General features: G+C 39.3%; 1 protein-coding gene across 5 annotated transcripts; it reads left to right on the top strand.

The window, feature by feature from the left end:
- Positions 1-1,740: 1,740 nt before the first annotated feature.
- Positions 1,741-22,442, top strand: LOC103708392 (Aldolase-type TIM barrel family protein). Of its 5 annotated transcripts, none has more exons than XR_016400045.1 (10): positions 1,741-1,925; positions 6,153-6,258; positions 7,621-7,759; positions 9,447-9,555; positions 9,648-9,784; positions 11,007-11,143; positions 15,715-15,821; positions 16,004-16,131; positions 18,957-19,079; positions 21,987-22,442. XR_016400045.1 is itself a non-coding variant. In XM_088719273.2 (9 exons), exons 1-9 carry the CDS (start codon positions 1,881-1,883, stop codon positions 19,009-19,011), a joined length of 963 nt encoding a protein of 320 aa, XP_088575399.1. In that variant the 5' UTR covers positions 1,741-1,880; the 3' UTR covers positions 19,012-19,351. The 5 variants fall into 5 exon arrangements, 1 of the variants encoding a protein (XP_088575399.1); XR_015976841.2 differs by lacking the exon at positions 21,987-22,442 and adding an exon at positions 19,757-20,654; XR_016400046.1 differs by lacking the exon at positions 21,987-22,442 and adding an exon at positions 20,182-20,305.
- Positions 22,443-23,794: the final 1,352 nt, after the last annotated feature.

Genomic DNA, 23,794 nt, shown 5'->3' with positions numbered 1-23,794 from the left:
ATTAGGTGGTGAACCAATTTTTCGCAGGATTTATCTTCATTTACTTTGAATCAGTTACTGGAAGATGCCATGGCGAGTGTCATGACTTGGAATATTACAGTACTTAAACTATACTAAATATAATATATGTGCGCACATATATGCTAATGCTATATTATTAAATGAGAGAAATATTATATTTTGGATTCTATTTATCAAATTTTATGAGTAAAGTACCCTCCTTTCTTCACAAACCTCTGTACAAAAAATATATAATTAATAAGTCGGATACAAAGGCGCGTGCTTCTGTTTTTATTTGTACCTATTTTATCTTTTATCTACGCACTGTTTTCCAAAAAAGTTGGACTTTGCTTAATGGAGGCTTCGCTCATCAGTCATCTACATTCTAAACCTAATAAATTCTTCTTAAATTTCAAAGTCAGATAAATATGGTACCTTGTTTCTAATTCTTGTGTGTTATCTCTTACTCTCCCAATATCTCGGTCATTTTAATTTTTTTAATGTGCATTGTGCCAGTATCTAGTTGCTAAAAGGATAAGAAAGCAACAAGTTTAATACATGAAATTAATATCGTGAAGAAAGTTGGTAATCGTTAATTGGAAAGAAAATATTACCAAGAGATTTAAATGAGAATGCAGGGGATCTTTGGTTCATCCCAATTGAATGTGACCTAAAAATGAGATTGCAACAACTGAATTTGTAGCACGAAGAGATACATATAAATGAAAATACTTTTGTTTGGACAAATGCAATAGTAGAGGTTGGAATTATTCTCCTTCCTTCCTCGATCATTAATGGCCAACTTGGTGAAGGCAAAGGAGTGCCAAAGTAGTCCGTAGGAGTCATCAGGAGGCAACCGAGGTGGAGAAATGAAGTGTCGGGACTGCCAATCCAGGCACTAGGGTAGCCAATTAGAACACCTAAATGGTCAATTAAGGTGCCGAGGTAGTTGATTTGAGCACCAAAGTGGTCCATCAAAGTGCCAGGGTGGTCTCATAGTGGTCTTGGAGCGGCCTATCGGAGTGTTAGAATGACTAGTTGTAGCATGGAAAGCATGGAAAGATAGTTTGGTTTAGGAGAACGAAGAAATAGCAGTCATGGGCTCGAAGGAGATTAATTAGGAGAGTTTTTGATCTATGAGATGCTGCATCTTGCCTCGTAGTCATTTTGACAAAGAGTTAGAAATGTTGCATATAAGCCAACTTTGTAATTCGAATTGCTGCAGCTCAGTGAAGCTGCAGCAAATACTTGGGGCCTAATAGCTGCATTTTGGATTTGCAAACGAGGTGAGATACAATTAAACCAAAAAGGCCCACAGCAGAAGAATAGTTAGGGTATTGAGAGAGGGTAGTCCCAAGTAGTTTAAATTTAAAATAGTCACGGGTCGATAAATAATAATTTATATTATTGATAAAGAGAAAGATAAAAACAGAATAACTATTTTTGAATGTTGACTAAAAATTTTACCAGAAATATGATTTTATAATAATATATTTTAAACATTTGAAGATTTTTTTTGACCATCGAAAATGAAAAACCGTTTTTTTTTTTTTTTTTTTTGCAGTCTGTTTAAATTTTCAAATCCCGGAGACAGCTTTGAATCCAAGCCGCCGGGATCTAAGGACTCGTCGACTTGACACGATGCGGCTCAGAAGGACCGTTGGATCTATGATGCTTTGTCTCATCCACACCGTTGAATGCCAGATGATCGCATATCCTTCCTCTTCCGACCACGACCCTTCTTAGCGAACGAGTGGGAACCCGTTCCTTCAAGAACGGCAGAAGAACACCGCCTTTCGGGAGCCGCCGCGACGGCGCTACGGCGAAAGGAAAAAAAAAAGGGAAGAGAGATCCGCCGCAGGTAGAGCAAGGGCAAGGTCATGGACTACCGAAACAAGCTTGTTCTCGCCCCTATGGTTCGGGTGGTCAGTTGGATTTCTGTCTCTCCAACTCTTATACCTGCAATTCTTTTTCCTCTCTTACCAGTTTCTTTCCATTGGGATGGTGGATAACGATGGCTTTCTTGACAGAATTTCTTATCATGATAGGGGGTTAAAATTTATGTTGATAGAGTCACACTTCTAGACTTCTTTGGCGTTGCGTTGGATGCATCCCTCTTAAATAACCATGCCTTTCCCGAGAGGTTCTTCTAGATCCAAGATTGACAAGAATGCCGTATGCCAATACTCATTTCTTTTTCTTTCTTTCTTCTTTTTTTTTTTTTTTTTTGTATTTTTCCCCACTGATCTTGTTGTTCTTTTCTTATTTCTTTGCACGATGGTTATCTGGAAAAGAAAAGAATGAAAAAAACGATCAATTTGATTTGATTTTAGCATCACATCTAATTTTCAAGAATTGGTGATCGCCTCATCGTATGAAGACCGGACGGTTAGCCGGCTCTTCTCGAAGCACCGCCCTGAACTCCTATGTGGGATGAATCCTTTGTCACCTCATTCTTTCCAGATTTACTTCCACCAGATAAGATCTGCTGTACTGTTTAGAGTGAAGCACCTCTCAAATAAAACCCAAAACTTCACATCAAAACCGGCAGGATCTAAACCCTCGCCTATCCACAAGTTGTTAATGTATTTTCCTAGTGAAACTTCTATATAGAAGCAGGTGGTGATAAATCATCTCATTTCTTCGCAGCCAGGCAATAGTTTAGATCAGTAAGACACCTTAGATGTCCGTGTTGATAGCTGTTTGATTGACATTGAACATTCAATAGTTCCTGGGAGGTTGTCACACAAACTAGCATTGCACAACTACTACTTCGCACTATAACAATACGAGTGATGGGTGCTCCAGACCCCGACGAGCCCGGAAGCCGAACCCACACTATCTGATGTCTCTGAACCATATCCCACGCACGGCAGCCACTGCGTTGGGACTGTGGGGAGCGGAGGGCAGTTCGGCGATGAGGCAAGCACGTGGTAAAGAAGAGGGTCGTGATGGGAGCGGGAGGAAGAATAGTTCGGTTGCTGCGACGATGGAGGAAGCGGGAGATACTAGGAACTGGGAGCGGAAGCCATGCACGTAGACTTGGCATGAAGTCGTGGACGTGGGAAGCAGTTCCTCGCCATGCATGCTCGCTCGGCACGACGCCGTGGACGTAGGACGAGGGGAGGAGATGGATTTCGAAGCACGGGGGGGCGTGGACGCGGGAGTGGATGAGTGATGGCGAGGAGTTGATAAGTGATGGCCCGGGTCTCTCGTCGGGAGGGGGAGGAAGTATTTAATGGAGTGAACTGTCTTAGGATTGGGGGACGTGAAGTAGAGCATTTGCCTTGCATGGGTTTTCTCTCACCCAAAGAGAGTTATTTCATTTGAATGTACAGAGGTTCGCTTTCACCATTGTAGTCTACCAATTCTTTCTCTTCTTTCGTTCAACTCCATCTCTAGTTGGAACCTATCAATTGGTATCAGAGCCATGACAAACAAGGAAAGGATCGAGCAGATGGAAGCCAAGCTAAGCACCCTACAGGAGGAGTTGTGTGGCTTGGAGGAACGGGTGGATGGGCGGCTCACGGAGGTCTTGGAGGCTATCCGACATCTCCAGATCACCGTGCAGCCACAACTGCCGTTCGAGCAGCCGTCACTACTACCAACTTCACCAGGGGGTAGGACTCGGGCGACTGGAGGAGTTCGTGGGGGGGCCAACGTCATCCAAGAATGAACTTTCCACAGTTCACCGGAGATGATTCCATTGTTTGGCTGGATCGTGCTGAGCAGTATTTCGAAGGCCAAGGAGTCTCGGCCAATCGACGGGTAACCACCGCCTCATTCTATCTGGATGAGAAAGCCAACCACTGGTGGCAGTGGTTACGACATACATACCACGATGAAGGAGCACTCATTACTTGGAGGGTGTTTGAGCAAGAATTGTTAGCCCGGTTCGGCCCCAACAAGTTTGTGAACTTCAACGAAAAGCTCTCCCATGTTCAACAACAAGGCTCGGTGAGGGAATATCAACAAGAGTTTGAGAAGTTGGCTAACCGAGTTCAGGGCTAGCCACAGGATGCGCTCTTTGGCACTTTCGTCGGAGGACTCAAGGAAGAGATCGTGAAGGAGGTACACATGAGACGACCCCATTTCCTACGAGAAGCAATTACGATTGCTCGAATGCGGGAAAAGAGGCTGGAGCAAAAGCGAAAAGCAGCCCATGGCGGTGGACTTCCGAATCCGTCTACTCCTACATCACGGCTTCCTGCTCCAGCACCGATTCGACACATATCATGCAGCAATGACGGGAACGGGGACTTTGCTTCAAATGCAATGAGAAGTTCACTCTGGGGTATCGGTGCATGACTCCACAAGCCTATTTGATAGAAACAGATCGCGTGGAAGATGTAAAAGGATCCAGCAGGGGCGAAGTCGACCATCACGGCGATGGGGCCAGTAGCTATCAAAGATCATCGTTGGAAAACAAACCTTGTGGATAAGGTTTTGGCTGAAGGGGGGAGTGATGATGGGTGCTCTAGACCCCGACGAGCCCGAAAGCCGAACCCACGCTATCTGATGTCTCTGAACCATATCCCACGCACGGCAGCCACCGCGTCGGAACCGTAGGGAGCGGAGGGCAGTTCGGTGACGAGGCAAGCACGTGGAAAGAAAGAGGGTTGCGATGGGAGCGGGAGGAAGAATAGTTCGGTTGCCGCGATGACGGAGGAAGCGGGAGACGCTTGGAACTGGGAGCAGAAGCCATGCACGTAGACTTGGCACGAAGTCGTGGACGTGGGACGAGGAGAGGAGATGGATTCCAAAGCACGGGTGTGTGTGGACGAGGGGGTAGATGAATGATGGCGAGGAGTTGATAAGTGATGGCTCGGGTCTCTCGTGGGGAGGGGGAGGAAGTATTTAATGGAGTGGACTGTCTTGGGATTGGGGGACGTGAAGTAGAGCATTTGCCTTGCATGGGTTTTTTTTCACCCAAAGAGAGTTATTTCATTTGAATGTATAGAGGTTCGCTTTCACCGTTGTAGTCTACCAATTCTTTCTTTTCTTTTTTTCAACTCCATCTCTGGTTGGGACCCATCAACAAGTAATCTTCAAATGTATGACAAGAATCACATTGGTTGTGTGCAACTAATTTTGCATCATTGACATTATGTGCTACTGTGATGTAGTGTCAAAATTTCAGATCCATCCCTGGGTCTGGGTTAGAAGTTGAGTATTTAATTTCTCTTCTATTTCCCTTATTCTTTCCTCCCATTCCTGTAGCTACTTAAAGAAGCTGAAAGAAGTGAAAAAGAAATAGGGGAAAATCTTCCTTTAGATTGATTTTTTCGGCATTTATAAGAGAAAACGTTTAGAGGCTGAGCTTGGGAATCCAAGCAGCCTCTTGATAAATGCTGAGATGTTTCGTGACTGCTTTTTTTTTTCTAATTCAAATTTTTACCGTTGTCCTTTCCAATATGTGTAACAAAGTGGTTGGATCCATTTTGCTTTTCTCTCATGTTGTAACTCTTTTCATGCATCAAACCTTTTTTTTTAACCCGTCTCAACCAGTGTAGCTTTATGCTCCAATTGGCACTTTTTCCGACTCCAGTATAATTTTATGATTTTCTCTTTAGTCAACATAATATATACAATAATCTTCTTGGTCATCAGGGTTCAAAATTTTTCCCTCTTTTAAGGCATTAGGATAGACCATTTTTGTTACGAGGGGTCAACAATGAGGAGGAGAAGACCTAAGATAACAAATGTGGAAACAAAATGTTACATTAGCAGCCTATATAACCACTGTTAGGAAAGATTGGCAGAAAGGGAAGATCGAAATAAGGCTTGATGGTCTAAATTATTAGGAGGCACACACTATTAGTTATTTTTAAAGTTTAAAACATATGCCTGACTTACGTTCCTTAGATCGATTTTTCCCTCTTAAGAATGTCATAGCACACAACAATTTGCTAAGATAATTACTTGGACTGTTTTTAATGCATTGGTTTCAGGAATTACAGCATATATTGAAAGATTGTGGTATGATATTTGATAAAATTAGTATCTTGCTTCTGCTTTTAATAAATGCTTTTACTTCTGTAGTGCCCCTGGATTGACTGCATAACTATTTTATTCTTTGGGTAGTATGGCATTATCTGCTTGTTTGCGTTTGCTATCTCTTCCCTGAACTTTTTTGATTGTTTTTAATGTAGGGAACTCTGCCATTTAGGTTACTGGCTGTTCAATATGGTGCAGATATAACTTACGGGGAGGAAATAATAGATCATAAAATGGTGAAGTGTGAACGCCATGTAAATGGTACTCAACTATATAGATATTTGTTGCTGTAATGCTGCTGGTTATGATGCTTAGAAATTTATGATGTAAAACCCACAATACTTTTGCATTTATTTGTTGCTCTGGTATAGTATGTAGATAATTATTTTGTGGTGGGGGAAGCAAGCATGATTGAATAATCTTCTTTTTATCTTTGAGTTATATATTTACATTAATAAGTTTTTGTTAATTCTCAGTAAATTTTAGCATCCTGGGTATTTTGACCTAGCAAAAAAAACTTTATTTAAACTTGAATTTTGTTAGAACTTATATAATTGGCTATTTCCTTTATGATCATTAGTTGATGCCATTTCTTTCTTAGGCATTGACTTTTATGGCAAGAGATTGGATCTACACATGGTATTTTTTATTTATTTAACTTCTGGAAAGCAATTGATAAAGTGCCATAGAAACTAATTATTACTGGCCGAGTGCTAAGGCAGAAACATGTATGGAAGAATGTTACTGGGATTATTGAATGGCACGGTGTTTGAATGCTGGGTTTTATCTATAACCTGCATCCTTCAAGGCTTTCGCCCGAACTTCTCGTCTCTTTTTGCTGGTCAAGCATTTGTTGAATACTGTAAATCTGGAGAAGGCCCTTGGTTTTGGTTTTTCTTGTGAATGCTATAATTTAAATGTCAGGCCAAAACATGCATAAATGCTAAACATGTTATCATCGGAGGGGGGGAAGGTGAGGGTCTAAAGATGAAGTCTGTGCAAAAAAATGAGATATTAAACACAACCTTAGCAGAAAAGCAAATGAAGTGGATGCCTCTGTTGTAGAGGATTGTTTTTTAGGATGCTGAACAGTTGACAAAGACACTCAAAGTTTAGATTAAGGTAGAATTGTTTCTCAAGTGCTGCTCTGTTACTTAATGCCAAAGAAACTCGATAGAGATTCATGCCAGCATTAGTATGGTAAATGTCGTGGGGATGGACACCGATATTTTTTATGTTTCATAACAGAGGTGGATACATGTACACTAGATGAAGCCTAGGACTTCATAGTAACAAATAAGATGGTGGGTAATTAGTTGAAAATCATGTGCTATTTTGCTTGATTTGAACATGTATTCTTCATGTTTATCATCTAGTTCTCTTGCTTAATTTGACCTGCTTCGATTTTAAAAACAACTGAAGAACAAAATGTTTGATGATGTGTTGTATAAAATTCTTGGTTTGTAATTCAGCTTGCTGGATTTGCTATGTGGTGAGACAGATTTCATAGTTTTCCGCGATATCAGTGTCTCATTTCTTGCAAGTATGATTTTATTTGTAATAACTAAAAGTAAGTATCATCGAGCAACTTCAAATATTTGATAGTAACTTTTATTATATCAGAGTCTCTTGGAGCCATTGATTTTGTAGAGAGAGGAACGAACAGTGTTGTTTTCAGAACTTGTTGCGAGGAAAGGGACAGGGTTGTATTTCAGATGGGCACGGCAAATGCCGTGAGGGCTCTAACTGCTGCTCAAATAGTGTAAGGACACAGGAATCCACATTACCACTTTAATGATTATTAGTTAGAGATTTAATGTTAAGATATGAAGTTTTCTATGATCTTAGTTAGATTTATCTAAATTCATTGCACTGAGTATTGAAGACTATTAAAATATGTCATTTTCTTTCTTTTGTCTTTTTCCCCTTCAGTCATCAAATGAATCACATTTTTGACTGGAATGATTGCTAAATTATTTAAGCCACATACTTTAGCATTCACATATCAATTTGAAGTACTTGATTACCAAGCAGATGTTATTTAACCTAGATTCACCAGCTTATGAACTTGTGAATCCCAATTTATTCACCAGAGATGGCTTAATCTTGGTCTGTAAATGGCTTGATCTTGATGTACTGGTAACAATATATAGAGGGTCCTAAGCTTTGTACATCAATACTTCTTTGTAGAAAGGAGTTAATGGCAGCAATGCCTTCTAGTGTAGGTTTCAAATATTATTTCCAACTTCGTCTTTGTTATTATAGGTTCCACAATGGTTAGCTAAATTCATTTGGCATCACTTAAAATTATTGAAAGCAGATTGTTCTTCAAGTACGCATTTTTATGTTAGTGGTCCTCTGAGTTCCATAATACAGGAGCTGCATTGTCAGCACTATCTTTGGTTATTTACCTTTTGTGTAGATATGTAAATGAATCAGGTTGCTGTTTGCCAGGGTCAATATAGACTGTGGAAATCATGACAGAGACCTAGGCCTGAACCAACAAATCAAAGTTTGATCCAATTTCATGGTGATTCAGCCATATTTGAAGCTTCACTAAACTTGAGAATTGACTTGCCGCATGACTGTGGGAACAATCTGTGTGCGAGAGACAAATATGGCATGCTTATCATCATATAAGCATGTAAGGAGGCTGGATATTTAATTTACTACCCCACTTTTTCCCAGTACTGTTTTTCAGAGTAGACATGTTGAGTGGAAATAGGGAACACAGGGGAATCAACTTTCTAATTTTATAACTTGGACATGCTGTTCTTCTAAAAGCATTTACTTTAACATGCTCCTCAAACGTAACCCAGCCCAATGATATTCTGACACAAATTAAGCTATCAATTTTGTTCTTTCTTTTGATTAGTTAATATTGAAGCCTTAAGCCGCCCCCACCGCCCCCCCCCCCCCCCCCCCCCCCCCCACCTCACCAAAAACAAAAAAAAGAAGGGAAAAACAGTAGAAGGGGGAAAAACTGAAGCTTAATAGTATTGTGCATCTGCTTACTTTCATTACCAAGGATGCTGGCTTCTCTTTATCATCATTTTGTGTGCTGACTACTCCCACCACAGGTGGATCAAACCAGTTCTCTGCATGCTTAATCATTTAAAATCCAATCCCATTTGCCACTTTATCTGTAGTATATATCTTCCCACCAGAGGTCAATCAGACCCTTTATCTTCATGCTTGATTAGTTAAACTCAAATCCAATTTGCCACTTTATCTGGCGTATGTAGCACAGTTTTCCTACTTTAGTTAGACTCCTTCTGGCTTATTGTGAACTTTATTTCCCACTTTATGTGTAGTATAGCTCATATTTCTTCCTTCCATATGAATGTGATGCAATTCATATTCCACTAGAGTTGCAATTCATATTCCACTAGAGTTGCTTATTTGCATCTTTCTTGCTGTCTATACTCAAGTTGTTATTCCTATTTCAGGTGCAAAGATGTAGCAGCTATAGACATCAACATGGGTTGCCCCAAGTCCTTCTCTATCAGTGGAGGAATGGGTGCTGCATTACTCTCTAATCCAGAACTTATTCATGATGTACTCTATGTGTTACCTGATGGTTATTGAAATTTACATCAAAGTTTTCAAGTTTATGCAATGACTTTTTTTAATGTATTTTCTTCATGCAGATTTTGACTACATTAAGGAGGAATTTGGACACAGTAGTAACATGTAAGATTCGTCTTCTCAATTCATCTCAAGATACAATAGAATTAGCACGGCGAATTGAAAAGACTGGTGTTTCAGCTCTGGCCATTCATGGAAGGTATGGCCTCTTTAATATCTAATTACCTGATTTAGAAGTCAGGTTACTTACTAGATAATTGGTTCTCAGCATTCATGATTTTGGTTGTAGATTAGAAAACCAGAGCCATATCCAGGGACCAATCATCTGATTTCAGTTCAGCTGGGACTTAAGCTACATTTGGTGTCATGTTGAGTTCGCACCTCCTTTGGTGCCTAACTTTGCTACCAAAACTATATTATCCATTTAAGTTGGAAATGGTACTTGCTGCACAGATTTAAGTTGTCGACATTGCTTCCTTTTAGAAATGCATGATTTACAGCATCAGTCTTTTTGAGTTATGTATGAAAACTTCCACTGAAAAGCTCCATTTTTATTTAATTAATATGCCATACTATTTTAAAATCTCAATAGTTGTTGAAAACCAGATTATGAAAATCTACTAGCTTTAACCCAAGTTAAAATGTCAGAATGTGCAAAAAGCATGGAGAACCAGTAAATTAAATTCGTCAAAGTGTTGGATTAAATGTTGCAAGATTATATTAATCAAGGTACGCTGAACCGGTACTGGTAGGCGTACCGGTCGCCTACTGGACCGGTTCGAGACCGGTTTGTACCGGAACTGGTCCGGTACGAATCGGTCTTTGTTTTTTTTTGTTTGGTTCACAGACGCGCGCGGACATTTATGGCATTTTTTTTTGTGGCATTTATGGCCCGCGCGGGACAATTCCCAGCGCAGGGAATTGCGCCTGCGCAGGGGGGACTGCGTGGGGCGCTATGCCCCGAGGGAGCGCATGGCCCTTTCGGGCCACACGCTCTCACACCACAGCGTGCGCGCTGTGGTTAAAAAAAAAATGGTACTAGCGCGAACCGGCTACCAGCCTGAAAACAGCTGGAATCGGTATCCACGCTGTCCGGACGCTGTGGTTAAAAAAAAATGGTACCGGCGCGAACCGGCCGGTTCGTGCCGGTACGCAGCTGGTAGGCCGGTTCGCACCGGTACGCAGTCGGTACGCATGCGTACCGGTCGGTACCAGCCCGAAAATAGCTGGAACCGGTATCCACGCTGTCCAGGTACCGGTTCCAGGCTGGACCGGTCGTACCGGGCCAAACCGGTCCGTACCGGCCGGTTCGGCAGACCATGATCTTAATTATTTTCTTATACTTCTCACTTCAGTTTCACTAACTTCTTAAGTTGTTTCTTTAATAGTTAACATCAATTTTCTTTTATAATGAAATGCAGAAGAGTTAAAGATAGACCAAGGGATCCTGCGAAGTGGAATGAGATTGCTGATGTTGTAGCATCATTATCTATACCTGTTATAGCTAATGGTGACGTCTTTGAGTATGAAGATTTTGGACGGATTAAAGATGCTACAGGTAGAAGAGCAAATGATTGATCAGTTAATTCATGTATAAAGTTTTCTTTATAGAAGTAAGTGCATAGTGCCATTGAGAAAGAAAATCATAGAGAGAAGCCCAGGGAGCCAAACCAAATAATTCTGACCAGGTTTCTGGGAAGAATCCTGCCTCAACAATTAATCATACTGTTCCTTTATAATGCTTGGGAACAGTGTGGATGATACAATGGCAATATTGTTAATGAGTCGCCTTTTCTTTATTTCGTGTGAAAGCAGTTATTGAATTCCTTTCTGAAGTAGCAAACTTAATGGCCGTATTAAAATTTCTGCACTTAAAAAAAAAAAAATCAAAGTCTTCCTCATCATTCTTTACTTCTGCCACCAGGAATTGTATACAATAATGATATACATTTTTTAAGCTTATGTGGTTGCCCCTTCAAAGTCCTATTATTGCAGAATTCTATGCATGAAATCTTGCATTGCTCGGATATCAAAAGTTTGAAGCGGTATCTTGTCACAACTGGGATTTTTCCTTCCTCTATTTTTGTTGGGAAGGCTAAATATTATGCATTGATCAGAGACTGGGTTATATAGGTCCATTATACATCTTCCGCTGTCATCTTATCATCTGTCATGTAATTTTCATGAGAGAGCTCTGATCCAAGCAGAGGATGAGACAAAATCTTCAGCAGCAGGAGCAACAGTTTCAGTCATGTAGATTGATGCCAGTCAAGTATTGGTAGTTGACGTGTGGTTTCTTTCTTTCTGTTTGGCAGTAATGCTCAATCTGAAAATTGGAACTTGGATATCACGGCAAAGAAACCTTCAATTTGTGTTTTTTATATTTGGTGGCATCCTAAAGATGAATTTGAGCATCGTTTTTCCTTGTCATTTGAGTATGTTTTTATAGAGGAGGGCCATTTTTTCCTAGGGCTGCATTTTCATTTCACAAAACCCTTCCATATCTTATTCAGTTATCCAAATTCTTTTGTTTATCCCATCTCTTTTGCAATCCTTTATACTAGCCTAAGCTTTTCTCCATGTCAATGCTTCCTCTAATATCAATTGTAAATTTCGATATCATTTTATTTGCTAGTCTATATAATATGTCCTCTTGAAGAACATCTTGGATTCCTATTATTAGCTTAAATGGTAAGATTGCTGAGCTCCCATCCAACTTATTGGAGGCTGGTGCTTCAGTCTAGGATTTGAATAAATAACCTTCTCTTCCAGGATCACTGATTTAATATTTAAGTTATTTTATTCTTTTTAAATACAATTTGATTTTTCCTTAGTACAATTTGGTGATTTGATATATCTAACTATTAGTATGCATTTTTCATGTATAGATAGTTGAAAAAGTATTATATAAAAAAATCTATTTGTGCTTGCACACATGTATGTGTACATGTACTTGTTTGTGTTTGCTTGTATGCCCATCGTAATGCAGCTTAATGTTTTAAAAGGTAGCCATAATATGCGGGCAGTCAAGGTGCATAGCATATGCATTATGCAGGCCTATATGTGGTTAGTATTTTAAATATTTAAAAATAAATAAAATATATTAATCTAATAATGATAACATTTTATATAAATAATAGCAATATTAGTAATAACAGTATCTATCAATTAGTTCTTAGTACATAGTACTTATCAAGGTTTTTCGTACTGACTTGTACAGTCCTTTAGTACCAATAAGGTACCGAGATTTGATTCAGAATATAAGCAAAATAGGTTTGAGTGGAACCACCCTGTACTGCCTGGTTCCATGTTGTACTAACATGTACTACTTGGGTTTGAGTGGTATCATGGCCAGGTGTGACAAAACACTTTGTTAATACATTGTGCGTACCATAACATACTGTCTATACCATACAGGTAAGTTGCCAATATGCTATTCAGTGCTAGTACAATGAACCTTGGTACTCATTTCTTAGTAGCAATAATTATAGCATAATCAGTATGGTAATATCATTATATTCATATATCTAGCCTGCTCAAAATCCACATCCAACCTAAACATTTTCTTGAACCTGCCTTGTTCACATGGGTGTATATAACAGTAGCTATATATGTCATTGTACAATTGCTAAAATGATAAATAGACTGCACATACACCTGCACAATGCTATCCTATATGTGCTGTGATATGCTAAGTAAACTGTCTTTTTGCAACTTAAATGATATGATTGCATACAGTAGCTGCATGTAGGATATGTGGTGCAGTCAGGTGACTGCATATGCGTATGCAGCCGTATATGCTGCCTCATGTACCACATTTTGAAAAACAGAATGCAGCTTTTTGCAGCAACAGGGTTCCAGTCTAAATTAATATTTTTTAATGTTGCCCTAGATTGGTTCAACCTTTGCAGACAGCAACCAGCTATTATCTTGTTTATGGTGGAGTAAAACCTAGTCACTGACTATGCAAACAATTTAGTCCATCAAATAAACTAACAATGCCATTGAAAAAAATTATGAAAATGAATATTTAATGATGATTATGACTTGATTATGTTATCATTAAGTTGCCATTCTGTATCATTGGATTAAAATCATTATAATGTCAACAACTGCCGATCTTTGACATGCATATGGGTGTGCCTACCAAACTGCGTAATTGCTTGTACCCACATGCTAATAGTCGGTTCGGTGGTGACTGAGTAGAATGCATTGGCACTGGATCATCAAATAAATAGTTATGATAGTGTACAGAGTAGTTGCCAGCAATGAATCATGGACAATTGAACATTTTCATTTGGGTTTAAGATAAGGATTAAGCATGGTCTGCTGTGCTGCTATCGAGCACCGGACCGGTTGACCGGCGGCACGGGTCGGTATGGGCCGGCGCTGTGCTGTGCCGGGCCTGTACCGACACAGTAAAGAAGGCGGGGGAGAGGGCGAACAAGAGAGAGAAAAAGAGAGAAAGAAGGGGGAGAGAGGGAGGAAGGCCGGCAGAGGGTGGCAGAGGCCAATGCCCGGGAAGCAGGCGGAGATTGCGGCCGTTCTTCTATTTTGTTGTCGCCCGGGCAGCAGGCAGAGATCATGGTCGTTCCCTTGTTTTAAACAGTCATTCTCTTGTTTCATTCGAAATAGAAGTTCGGCCATGGTCTCCGCCTGCTGCCCGAGCGCTGGCCTCCGACGGATCGCCGACTTCACTTAAAAATTGCGAAATTTTTTAGCGGTCGGACCTCTATTTTGAACGAGATAAGGGAACGGCTGCGGCCTCCGCTTGCTGCTCGGGCGTCGGCCTCCGCGTGCTGCTCGGGCGTCGGCCTCCGCCATCCCTCCGCCTGTTGCCCAGGCACCGGCCTCCACCGGCCCTTCGCCTGTTGCCCAGGCATCGGCCTCCGCTGGCCCTCCGCCAGCCTCCCTCTCTTTCCCTCTCCCTTCCTCCCCCGCTCGCTCTTTCTTTTCTCCTTCTCCTCCTCTGGCAACGGTTTCATTTCCGTTGCCGGAACCGTCTAGGTCCGCCACCGAGACGGCTCGATATGACCGGAACCGCCTGATTTGGGATGGTTCCGCTGATTCTGGGATTAAATGTTGTGCGCCCGGGTGGCTTGTACTATAGTGCATCAATCGATGTTGTTCCATGCTAGTGCTTGGTATGTTTGACACATTGGAATGATAGCATGTCTAGTTCTCACACACAGCAGGCATTATGCTATTGCTGCATGCTAGTAAGACACCGACACGGTACATATTTTGCCATGCTGGTCAGCGCTTGAAATCCATGTTATTCCAAAGGATTTAGGAAGGTTTAATAAGCAACTAGGAGGATATGGAGGAGTTCACCAATGAACACAAAGGCAAGTGAGCCATGAAGGGGCTTTGTTTAGTAAGAGATGACATTATATGACAAGTATTTTATTAAAGGGAGTTTAGGACCTGAACTGAATTTAAGTTACTTTGGGTTAATAACCACTTAATAGAGGCATTGAATTTAAAAAAATGCAGGATGTTTTTTCTCCACACTGAAGGGAACAATACAGTTTTTAATTTGTAACTTCTTGAGGTGATGGAAAATATATATGCAGTTAAAATTTAACTTAGCTTTTCAATGATGGATAGCAAAAGTTTTATGATCGAGTCAATCGTCCTACTGCTGTAACAGGTAGGCATGATGGTCGCAAGGAATCTGAAAGCAGGTAGTCAGCATCAGATTATCAGATCTCTCATTATATATTATGAGAATTCTTGAGAAGGTCCCATATAGGTGATCCATGCTTTGCTTCCAAGAAACTTTGAGGAGCTGCTGTTGGGAGTGTATAGGAATACCATACATTCCATTAGATGGGGAAGGCATTCCAATATGTGCAATAGAAATTTTCTGTTTCCCTCACTCATGCACTCAGAAGTCTATTCCCTTTGACAATTTAACATATATGCAATGCAAGTTGTACAACCCATAACTTTCTGATTAACAAAATTTATACTTGTGAGCTCTAAAATGATGATTTTCCAATGACCTAAAGTACACATGACCACATAAATGTTTTGTCTGGTGTCAATATTTTTTCTCCCTCGTATGTTTAAAAAGAGAAACTGCGGTGTTTTGCTTATTTAATGTATATCCAAAATATATCTCAGGTGCCTCATCGGTGATGGTGGCTAGAGGTGCACTGTGGAATGCGTCTATTTTTTGTGCCAAAGGCAAATCATCCTGGGAAGATGTTAAGAGAGAGTATGTAAGAAAGGTGTTCACCTCATTACCTTAAATTGGTATCTTTTTTCACTGCCAGTTATTTTTTCCCCTTGAATTCCCAGATTCCTCTTTCTATGACACGATAGACCTTTTTTGCCTTAAATATTATACTAGTTCTGTTTTTAATCAAATTAGTTAAGAGACCATACTAACTTAAGGTATTCTGACAAGCAGTGCATCTTGTGGGACAATGATATTAAAAGCACAAAACACACTTTGAAGGAGATGATAACACATTACTCTTCCCTTGAACTTGCCGAAGGAAAAGCTGTAATTAAATCTGAGACTACAGCAGACTTGGCGTAAGTTTCACTCCATAATTTTTCTCCTTGGTAAATAAGTTTTCCAGTTGTTACCTGTAATTTTGGCAAGAGTTTTGTCATATGCAGCAGTATCTGTGTGCTCATGCATGTTGAAGTTTAAAGAACTCTGATGATTAATATTCTTTCAATTTTTAAGCTTGACAAGCTCCCTTCTTAAGCATTAACTTCTGTATCAGACAATGTGTTACTAGTTATGTATATGCAGCATTTCATTGGATAAATATTTTGAGTTCATTTCATACATTTTGAGAAACATAGTAGCATAGGAATCAAAATGCAGAATGCCCTGCACCTTGTTATACTTGATCAAGGATGTCTATTATAGTGGATGTGTCTAGGCTGGCAGATGGAATGGTAGATTTAGCTTAGACAATTTAACATGAAGGTGTTGAAACTGTAAACAGACATGTCAGCATACATCTGCAGCAATGCTGGATTACCCGCATTTCATCTCCCTCCTAGAATCATGACAGGCATGCACAATGAGGAAATATTTGGGGCCAAAATAAGCATGGCTGCCGACTTTACTTCAAAAAATTCAAAAAAAGAAAATAATAAGTGAAGTCGGTAGTGGCTGCCGACTTCATTTAAAAAAATTCAAAAAAATATAAAAAAGGGGTGGCATTCCTGTTCCAATGCACGGAGGAGAGAAGGCTTCGAAACCCCTCCCTCGGTCCTTTCCGGCGGCCCTCGGTCGCCGCTGATCTCTCCCTCTTCCTCTATTTCCTTCTCTCTCTCCCCCTCCTTTTGTCGGTTTCTCGATTTGAAAGTTGGAACTGTCCCGATCTGTTACTGGTACGGCTCGGTATGCTCCGGCGATTTTGGCTTAGTGGCTAGTAATCCACAAATGTGATGAATAGTCCTTTTGGTCGCCGGGGGGGGGGGGGGGGGGGGGGGGGGGGCTAGTTTCCTGTTAAACCTTAATCTTCATTGCACGAATTTGCTATAAAACAATCGCCATAATTCTTCGTTTGTAGTCTATGATAGTTCATATCTAAACCTTAAATACCAGAACTTTATGATGGATTAATTTTGGTGAATTCTTTCTTTAAAATTCCCACGTTGTCAATTCATTTGATTTAGAGGGGGAAAAAATCTTAACTGTATGGACAGCAAGGTATTTACTTTAATTCTGGCATGTCTAAACCCTTTAATTTCATAAACAAATCCTTGTTCCATATTCCCTACAAACATGCTCAGTTCCATTGTCCTTTGTGCATCCAATGATCATCTTTATAAGGCAGTTTTGATTAGAACTCAAGTCTGAACTGAAATTCCAGCTAGTCCTCGTATTGGCTATTTCATCATGAACCCTGATAAGATTACTTCCCTTGACTGTCCTACATATTCTTATATGAATAAAATTTTATTTTTGAATAAAAATTGTGTATATATGTGAGTTTGTGCATGTGAGTCCATGTGTGCATGTGAGTCTAAGCAGATTGACTGGATGAGTGACTGGGGATCAAATTCATGATGAGCAATTCCAAAACCATAAGCTTTGCTACAATATGAGACTCCATATAAACTGTACAGGAAACAGTATGTCTATTATTTCATGAAAAGCAGCGACTATTAGAAAATTTTAGAATTTCCAATAAAATACATTTTTTTTGAAAAATTAAAATATTTGTGCATGTGCATGGATATCTAGTGGTAATCCAAATGTTAGTTGTCTAGCAGAGATAATTAGAGATCTTTGCTACTACCTTATTTTCAAAATAGAGATGTTTGTTTCTTTAAAGTTGGGATGTAAATATGTATACCGGGAATCTCATTGTCTGAAGTGAGGAGAGACAACTTAGTAAGCAACTTATATCTTTCTTGAGAAAGATTTAAGTTGGCTTTTGAGAATCTATTAATTACAAATGGATTTTCTTAGGAAGATACGCAACATCGGTTATGAATTATGGTGTGGTAGAGTCATTTTGCCAATAAGTATAAGGCCAATGGAAAAGCAAGCTCATTTTGCTTGGCAAATGGTACAAGTATTACAATATTGATGATGATGATGATGATGATCATGCTGCCACCTGTGGAGTGGGCTATCCACATGAAGTATAACTTAAAGAATGATAAGCATTTTTGGAATTGTAGGAAAAGGTTTAGTTAATGGGAATTATAACTAAGTTCACTGGCTGAAACAACATTAGGAAGATATTTGGCATATAAAAGGCGCCAAAAAGTATAGAGCTTACCATACATTATATCAACCTCATGTCAGGGCAACTAAATAATCAATTTTTTTTTAAGTGAATATCTGAAAATGGGTTACCAAATTGCATTGACTATTAATTAGTAGGAAAAGAATGGTATTTGTAGGGTGTCTTGCAATCTTACCTTTTTTCCTTATGGCACCTTGATATGTAACATTTACTTCAAATAATCAAATCTATTAGTATTGAATACAAAATAATCTGATTTAAACAATTATTTGGAAAACTCTAAGTGACTTATACCCTTTTTGGATTTTGACATGTTCCTGAAATAAAATGACATGAATCTCTCTCTCTCTCTCTCTCTTTGATTGACGTTACCTCTAACATAAACCGTCAATTTCTTGTTCTTTTTAAAATATTCTGCTGATGGTTTTATGCCTGTATTCATGGATTCATTTGCTCAATTCTTTCTTTTTAAAATGGTTCATCTTTATTTAGATATTCGGGATATAAATTGCTCTTGCATACAGCTGATTTTATTTATGCAATTTTATTCTTTCTGTATTCTTACCTTTACAGTAATGGATTCTCTTTACCAGTTGATTGGCCCTTTCGAAGCACTAAACATTTTCAATGATATTTTAGGACAATATATGGGGAAGAGGAGTACTATCATTTTGTTACTTCCAATAGGCCATGACTGGCAATATACATTCTTTGCATCAATCAACATCCACCGATGCTTACCCAACCAAAATGACATTTCAGGTAAATACAAACTTGATTCTCTCGAGAGATTTAATGAGCTATTATTTAACATGGATGACTTAGAGAAAAAATTTGATGTAATACTTTACACAAGTTCAGAGAATCATGCTAACTTGGAAAATGACTGCATGATAATGTGCTAGGGATAAATGGTTTGCTTGTTTTCTCGTTGCTTCTGTTCTAGATCCCAATCCTTGTATCTTAATTCTGTAAGTAAATTATCTCCATGTGTTACTTTGGATATCAATTGCATGTCCAAGTGCTGTCCTGAATATGATATATAGTTTCTGAATCTAATTAGTTATTCCAGGCTGTATTATCCATTGAAGTTGGTATTAAGATTTGGGAACTATCTAGAATCTAATAGGTGGCTAGTAGCGGGCATATAGTGGATATCATAGGTGACGGCCTGCAAATCGTTGTATCTTTTCATATATTATCTATCCATGTGTCATACATGCTACATACATATAAGGGGTATAAACTACTGTGGTTGTATAAATTAGTCTACAATTCTCAACTAGTGGATCAACAAAGACTCACAAATTCTTCAAATCCTTAATTACCAGATTAAATCTGACAGAAAAAATAGACTTCATTGTGTTTCACTACCCTGTTTGAAGGTATCAGATGTGAGGCTTTGCTTTTTAACACCCTATTTGTTTCTTAATCTCCAGGTTCGGAGACAGGATTCATCCCTCAGAGGAGCCAATTCAAGTTAAATTATAAAAAAATCATAGTTCATAATATGGTAAAAAAATATGTTTTTATGTACACCAATGATAAATGTGGTATCTTGGATCTTCTACTCTAACAAAAGATGCATAAAACAAGAGGAATTACATTTCCTAAAGTAGCATCCAATCCAAGCATTGATCACTCCCTTGTAATCTTAAGACTCTAATATCAATATCTATAGCAAAAAGATAACATGTATTCTTTGACAAATATTATTTATTTTCTTTAAACACTTAACCTTTCTTGGGAAAGCCTGGGCAACTAAAAAACAGAGAGGATTCACTGGTGTTACTTAATTCAGTGTGCAGTTGAGATATTGGAGAAAGAGATTAAATTGCTCCTAATCTAATCTGATTTGGAATAGGAAACAAAAGGAATCCCACACGATATCAACTGGAGTAGAGTTAAAGGAAATGGGTTCATGCTACATCAATAGCTTCTCATGAAATGGTCATAACGGAATATCACCCCTTCAATGAAAAAGATCTTTATGAAACAGGGGCATATTTAAGGTGATAATGTAGGAAACATGGAGTGGCTGATTGAAAAGGAAGCGCCATCAAATGAAGTGGGACCTTTTTTTTTTTGTTGGGGGTTGGGTTGGGTTTTTTTTTTGGGGGGGGGGAGGGTGCTCACCAAAATATGGCCAAGGATTGAAGGGCCAATCTCTATGGTTTTGTAGTCAAGATACATACGGTGCCAGTTGGTTATCAGCATGGCATAGGTGTATCTTTGGATTGTGTTGCTATTTGATATTGCTACACATTGGCATGTAAAAATATGTTTGAATAACAAATAATGTCAAAAAGTCAACTTTATATAGAATTATATTGATTAGTACTGTGTTTAGGGGATGGATGGTACCATTATTAGTATGTTAAGCAACCAATTTTGTTGCTATGCAGCAAGGTTGTACTACCAGATGGTCCCAGTCCATAATGAGCATAGGGCACCATACTGGTAGGGAACTGGTAGAGGGGCTCTATACAATACTATACTGGCACATGCTATAGATGCTATCCCAACATAGGTGCTCTTCGGACTTAGCACCTTTACCACGTGTCAATATGGGGGCTTATCATGCTTTGTCGTACCGTTTTGGCGAAGTACTGGCAATAGGACCTGGTACCAAGACAAAAACCTTGCTATGCAGTACAAAACCTTTACCATGTGTCAATATGGGGGCTTATCGTGCTTTATTGTGCCGTACCAGTAAAGTACTGGCAATGGGGGCTCTGCCGCGCCCCCGCGGGCCTCCACCGCCGCCTCCCCCCCCCCCCCCCCGACAGCCCTCCCTCCCTCTCCCGCTCGCTCTCTCCTCTTCTTCTTCTCCGGCTCCAGCTGGGTTTGACCGATACAAGCTCTGTACCATTTTTCACGGCTGAACCGGACCGGTACGGAACGGTATGTGCTGAACTGGCCGGTTCAGCATACCATAATGTCACCATAAAGAATAGGTAATTATGTCGTGACTAAGATAAAGCTGAACAGATATGCCAAATCATATGCATAGATGTTGCTGAAGCATGTAGAATTGTTTTACAACATTGGAATTGTGCATGGGATTCTACACATCAGGTATCTTTTGTTTTGGAAATGACTGGTAGTCTAGTACCTATTTCTGTGGTCAGTACATAAATTCCTTAATCATACTTATTCAGTACGTTGGAATGATTATCTTAAGCTGAAAGCAACTCTCATACATTCAATGACATAGACAAGCAATAAATAATCATGAAAAACATACTTTAGCTAACTTTAGTTTGTTGAATGTAAGATCTGTCAGCTAAATAGTTAAGGAAATCTAAGCAAACCATTCAGGAGACCATTTACTTGCTGTAAAACCTTTAACTGGCTGCATTAGAATTTCTATGTTGGCTTTGTCAATTACTTTGTTAAGTGGATAGTAGGGTGAGACATTTGGGGTGTGGGTGGGTGTGTGTGTGTGTGTGTGTGTGAGAGAGAGAGAGAGAGAGAGAGAGATTGCTATTATATGACTTGCACATAAGTTAGTTGGGCTAATCAAGAGGGTTAGTGTAATTAGATATTGTGCCATTTCCAAATCTATTACTATATTAGCATGTGCATATAATGTTCCTTTTCTGTTTCTTTTCATGAAGTTTGTGAGCAAAGTTTCTCCCGAAGTTTACTGGTCAGAATTTATTACAGGACAGCATCATAAAATTATACAATAATCATCTGTGGGGAGCAAACTGTATACTGATACCAGATCCAACCTTGGCTGCAATCCCTAAACTGTGGCAACCTGTTTTTTTTTTTGACTATTTGTTCAATTGATTGGTCAATATACCAGCTTTTGCAGAGGGAGGACTTTCAGGTTGGCATTAAATAGAACAACCAGCCAGTCCGTAGTAAGTAAATTTTGGATAAGAACTGTTAAGAGGATGGAAAGAGTAAAATTGAAGTTGGCTGTGATCTATGACTGGATCTTTCCATTTCTTGAAGGGACCTGCAAGGATCCAAACTCAAACAGCATATACAACCCGACTTGGAAACTTGTATGAAGGATGTATGTAGCGTATAACATTACTGAAAGATAAAATTTTAATTTGTAAAAAGGCTAATCCAATAAACGTTAACAAATGACGATGGGTTTTGCTGTCATTTTGGTTCCCAGTTAAGGTATTTCTTATGTGAACTGGATATGCGAAGCATTTTTGCAAGGAAAATTACGTGGGTGCACTTGATTCCCAAAGTGTAGTAGGATATGGCTTGATTGAATATTGAACAGTAATTATCTCTGAAAAGGCATCCAGGCACGTAAGTGATGTCTGCAACTCTGCAAAACCCTTTGAAGTTGGGAATTGAACAAAACCGTACTGTCTTTTTATTGCAAGGTTTTCTGATATTAACTTACCGTTTATATGGGTACATGTTTGTGCGTGCGAGAGAGAGGGGGAGAGGGACCTAAACAAGCATATCCCTCGCCTAGCATGTCCCAGGAGCTAAAATAGAGGACATCATATGTACCGTGAAGTTCTATGATGGAATAAGTTGCAAAATGCCTCAGGACATTTTCGTTTACCTGAAAGGACGCTTCGTCGCGTGATCATCTCTGGAGATTCGATGCCATTCAGGCATCGTTTAAGCTGTTTAAGCTCTATCCCATATGTTACCCATGAACCTGTTCTAACATCTTGCCACAATTATCTCTAAGATTTAGGGCCTATTTGATTGCCGGGGAATTTTTTTATAATTATTTTCTGCCAGGTTTTCGAATTAAAATTAAGAAAAATTATAGGAATACCCTCCCAACTTAGAGACAGGACATTAAAAAGTTTCAAATTTTCAAACTGTTCCAAATTTATATTCATCTGCGTTTACGGAATGATGTTATATAAACATCACATGATAACATAAAAATATATTATGACCAAAATGTCCTTCATATCAGTTGTTTTTTGGAGTAAAATTCTGTCACATTTTTTAAAAAACTATTAGTATACGATCCATAGTGAAAAATTACCCACCACATAGGTTTTAACCAAGTCCCCATATATTAATGGTGCTTTGAGATCTATGCATATGCGTCGTCGAGCGGACAAAAATAATGAGATGGTTAGCTTGGCTGAGAGCTTTGATTGCCGTAGATTTTGGACAATTGGTGGAGGTTGCAAAGGTGAGAGGGCACCATGCGTACCATCCACCGCATGTATCATTTGCCAACCACTAGCAACATGGAGAAAGAAAAAAAAGAGGATAAGAGGTTTATTCAAGCCCTAGTTTCCATGGTTGGGGATGATTCCTTCATAGATCTCAAAGCAACCATCTAGATGATTTTCAGCGAAGAAAAAAAAATATTAAAGTAGTTGGCATGGTGCACCAGTGCACCTGGTGCAAGATATAATTTCTTAGGTCACCCTCTCATTTCTCATTAAAAAAAAAAAAAAAAAAAAAAAAAAAAAAAAAAAAAAAAAAAAAAAAACTGGCAACGAACAGATGGGAAAGCAAGACGG

The sequence above is a fragment of the Phoenix dactylifera genome, chromosome 3 (assembly GCF_051530095.1).
Source record: "Phoenix dactylifera cultivar Ajwa chromosome 3, Ajwa_hap1_PhDact_Kaust_v1.1, whole genome shotgun sequence".
NCBI classification, from domain to species: Eukaryota; Viridiplantae; Streptophyta; class Magnoliopsida; order Arecales; family Arecaceae; genus Phoenix; species Phoenix dactylifera.
The sequence above is the reverse complement of the archived record's forward strand: the minus strand, read 5'-3'. Positions and strand labels throughout refer to the sequence as shown.

Coding starts and splice junctions, on each gene's coding strand:
- LOC103708392 (XM_088719273.2), top strand. CDS start 1,881: ATGGACTACCGAAACAAGCTTGTTCTCGCCCCTATGGTTCGGGTG. Junction 1,926..6,152: donor TCGCCCCTATGGTTCGGGTG/GTCAGTTGGATT, acceptor TTTTTAATGTAG/GGAACTCTGCCATTTAGGTT. Junction 11,144..15,714: donor ACGGATTAAAGATGCTACAG/GTAGAAGAGCAA, acceptor AATATATCTCAG/GTGCCTCATCGGTGATGGTG.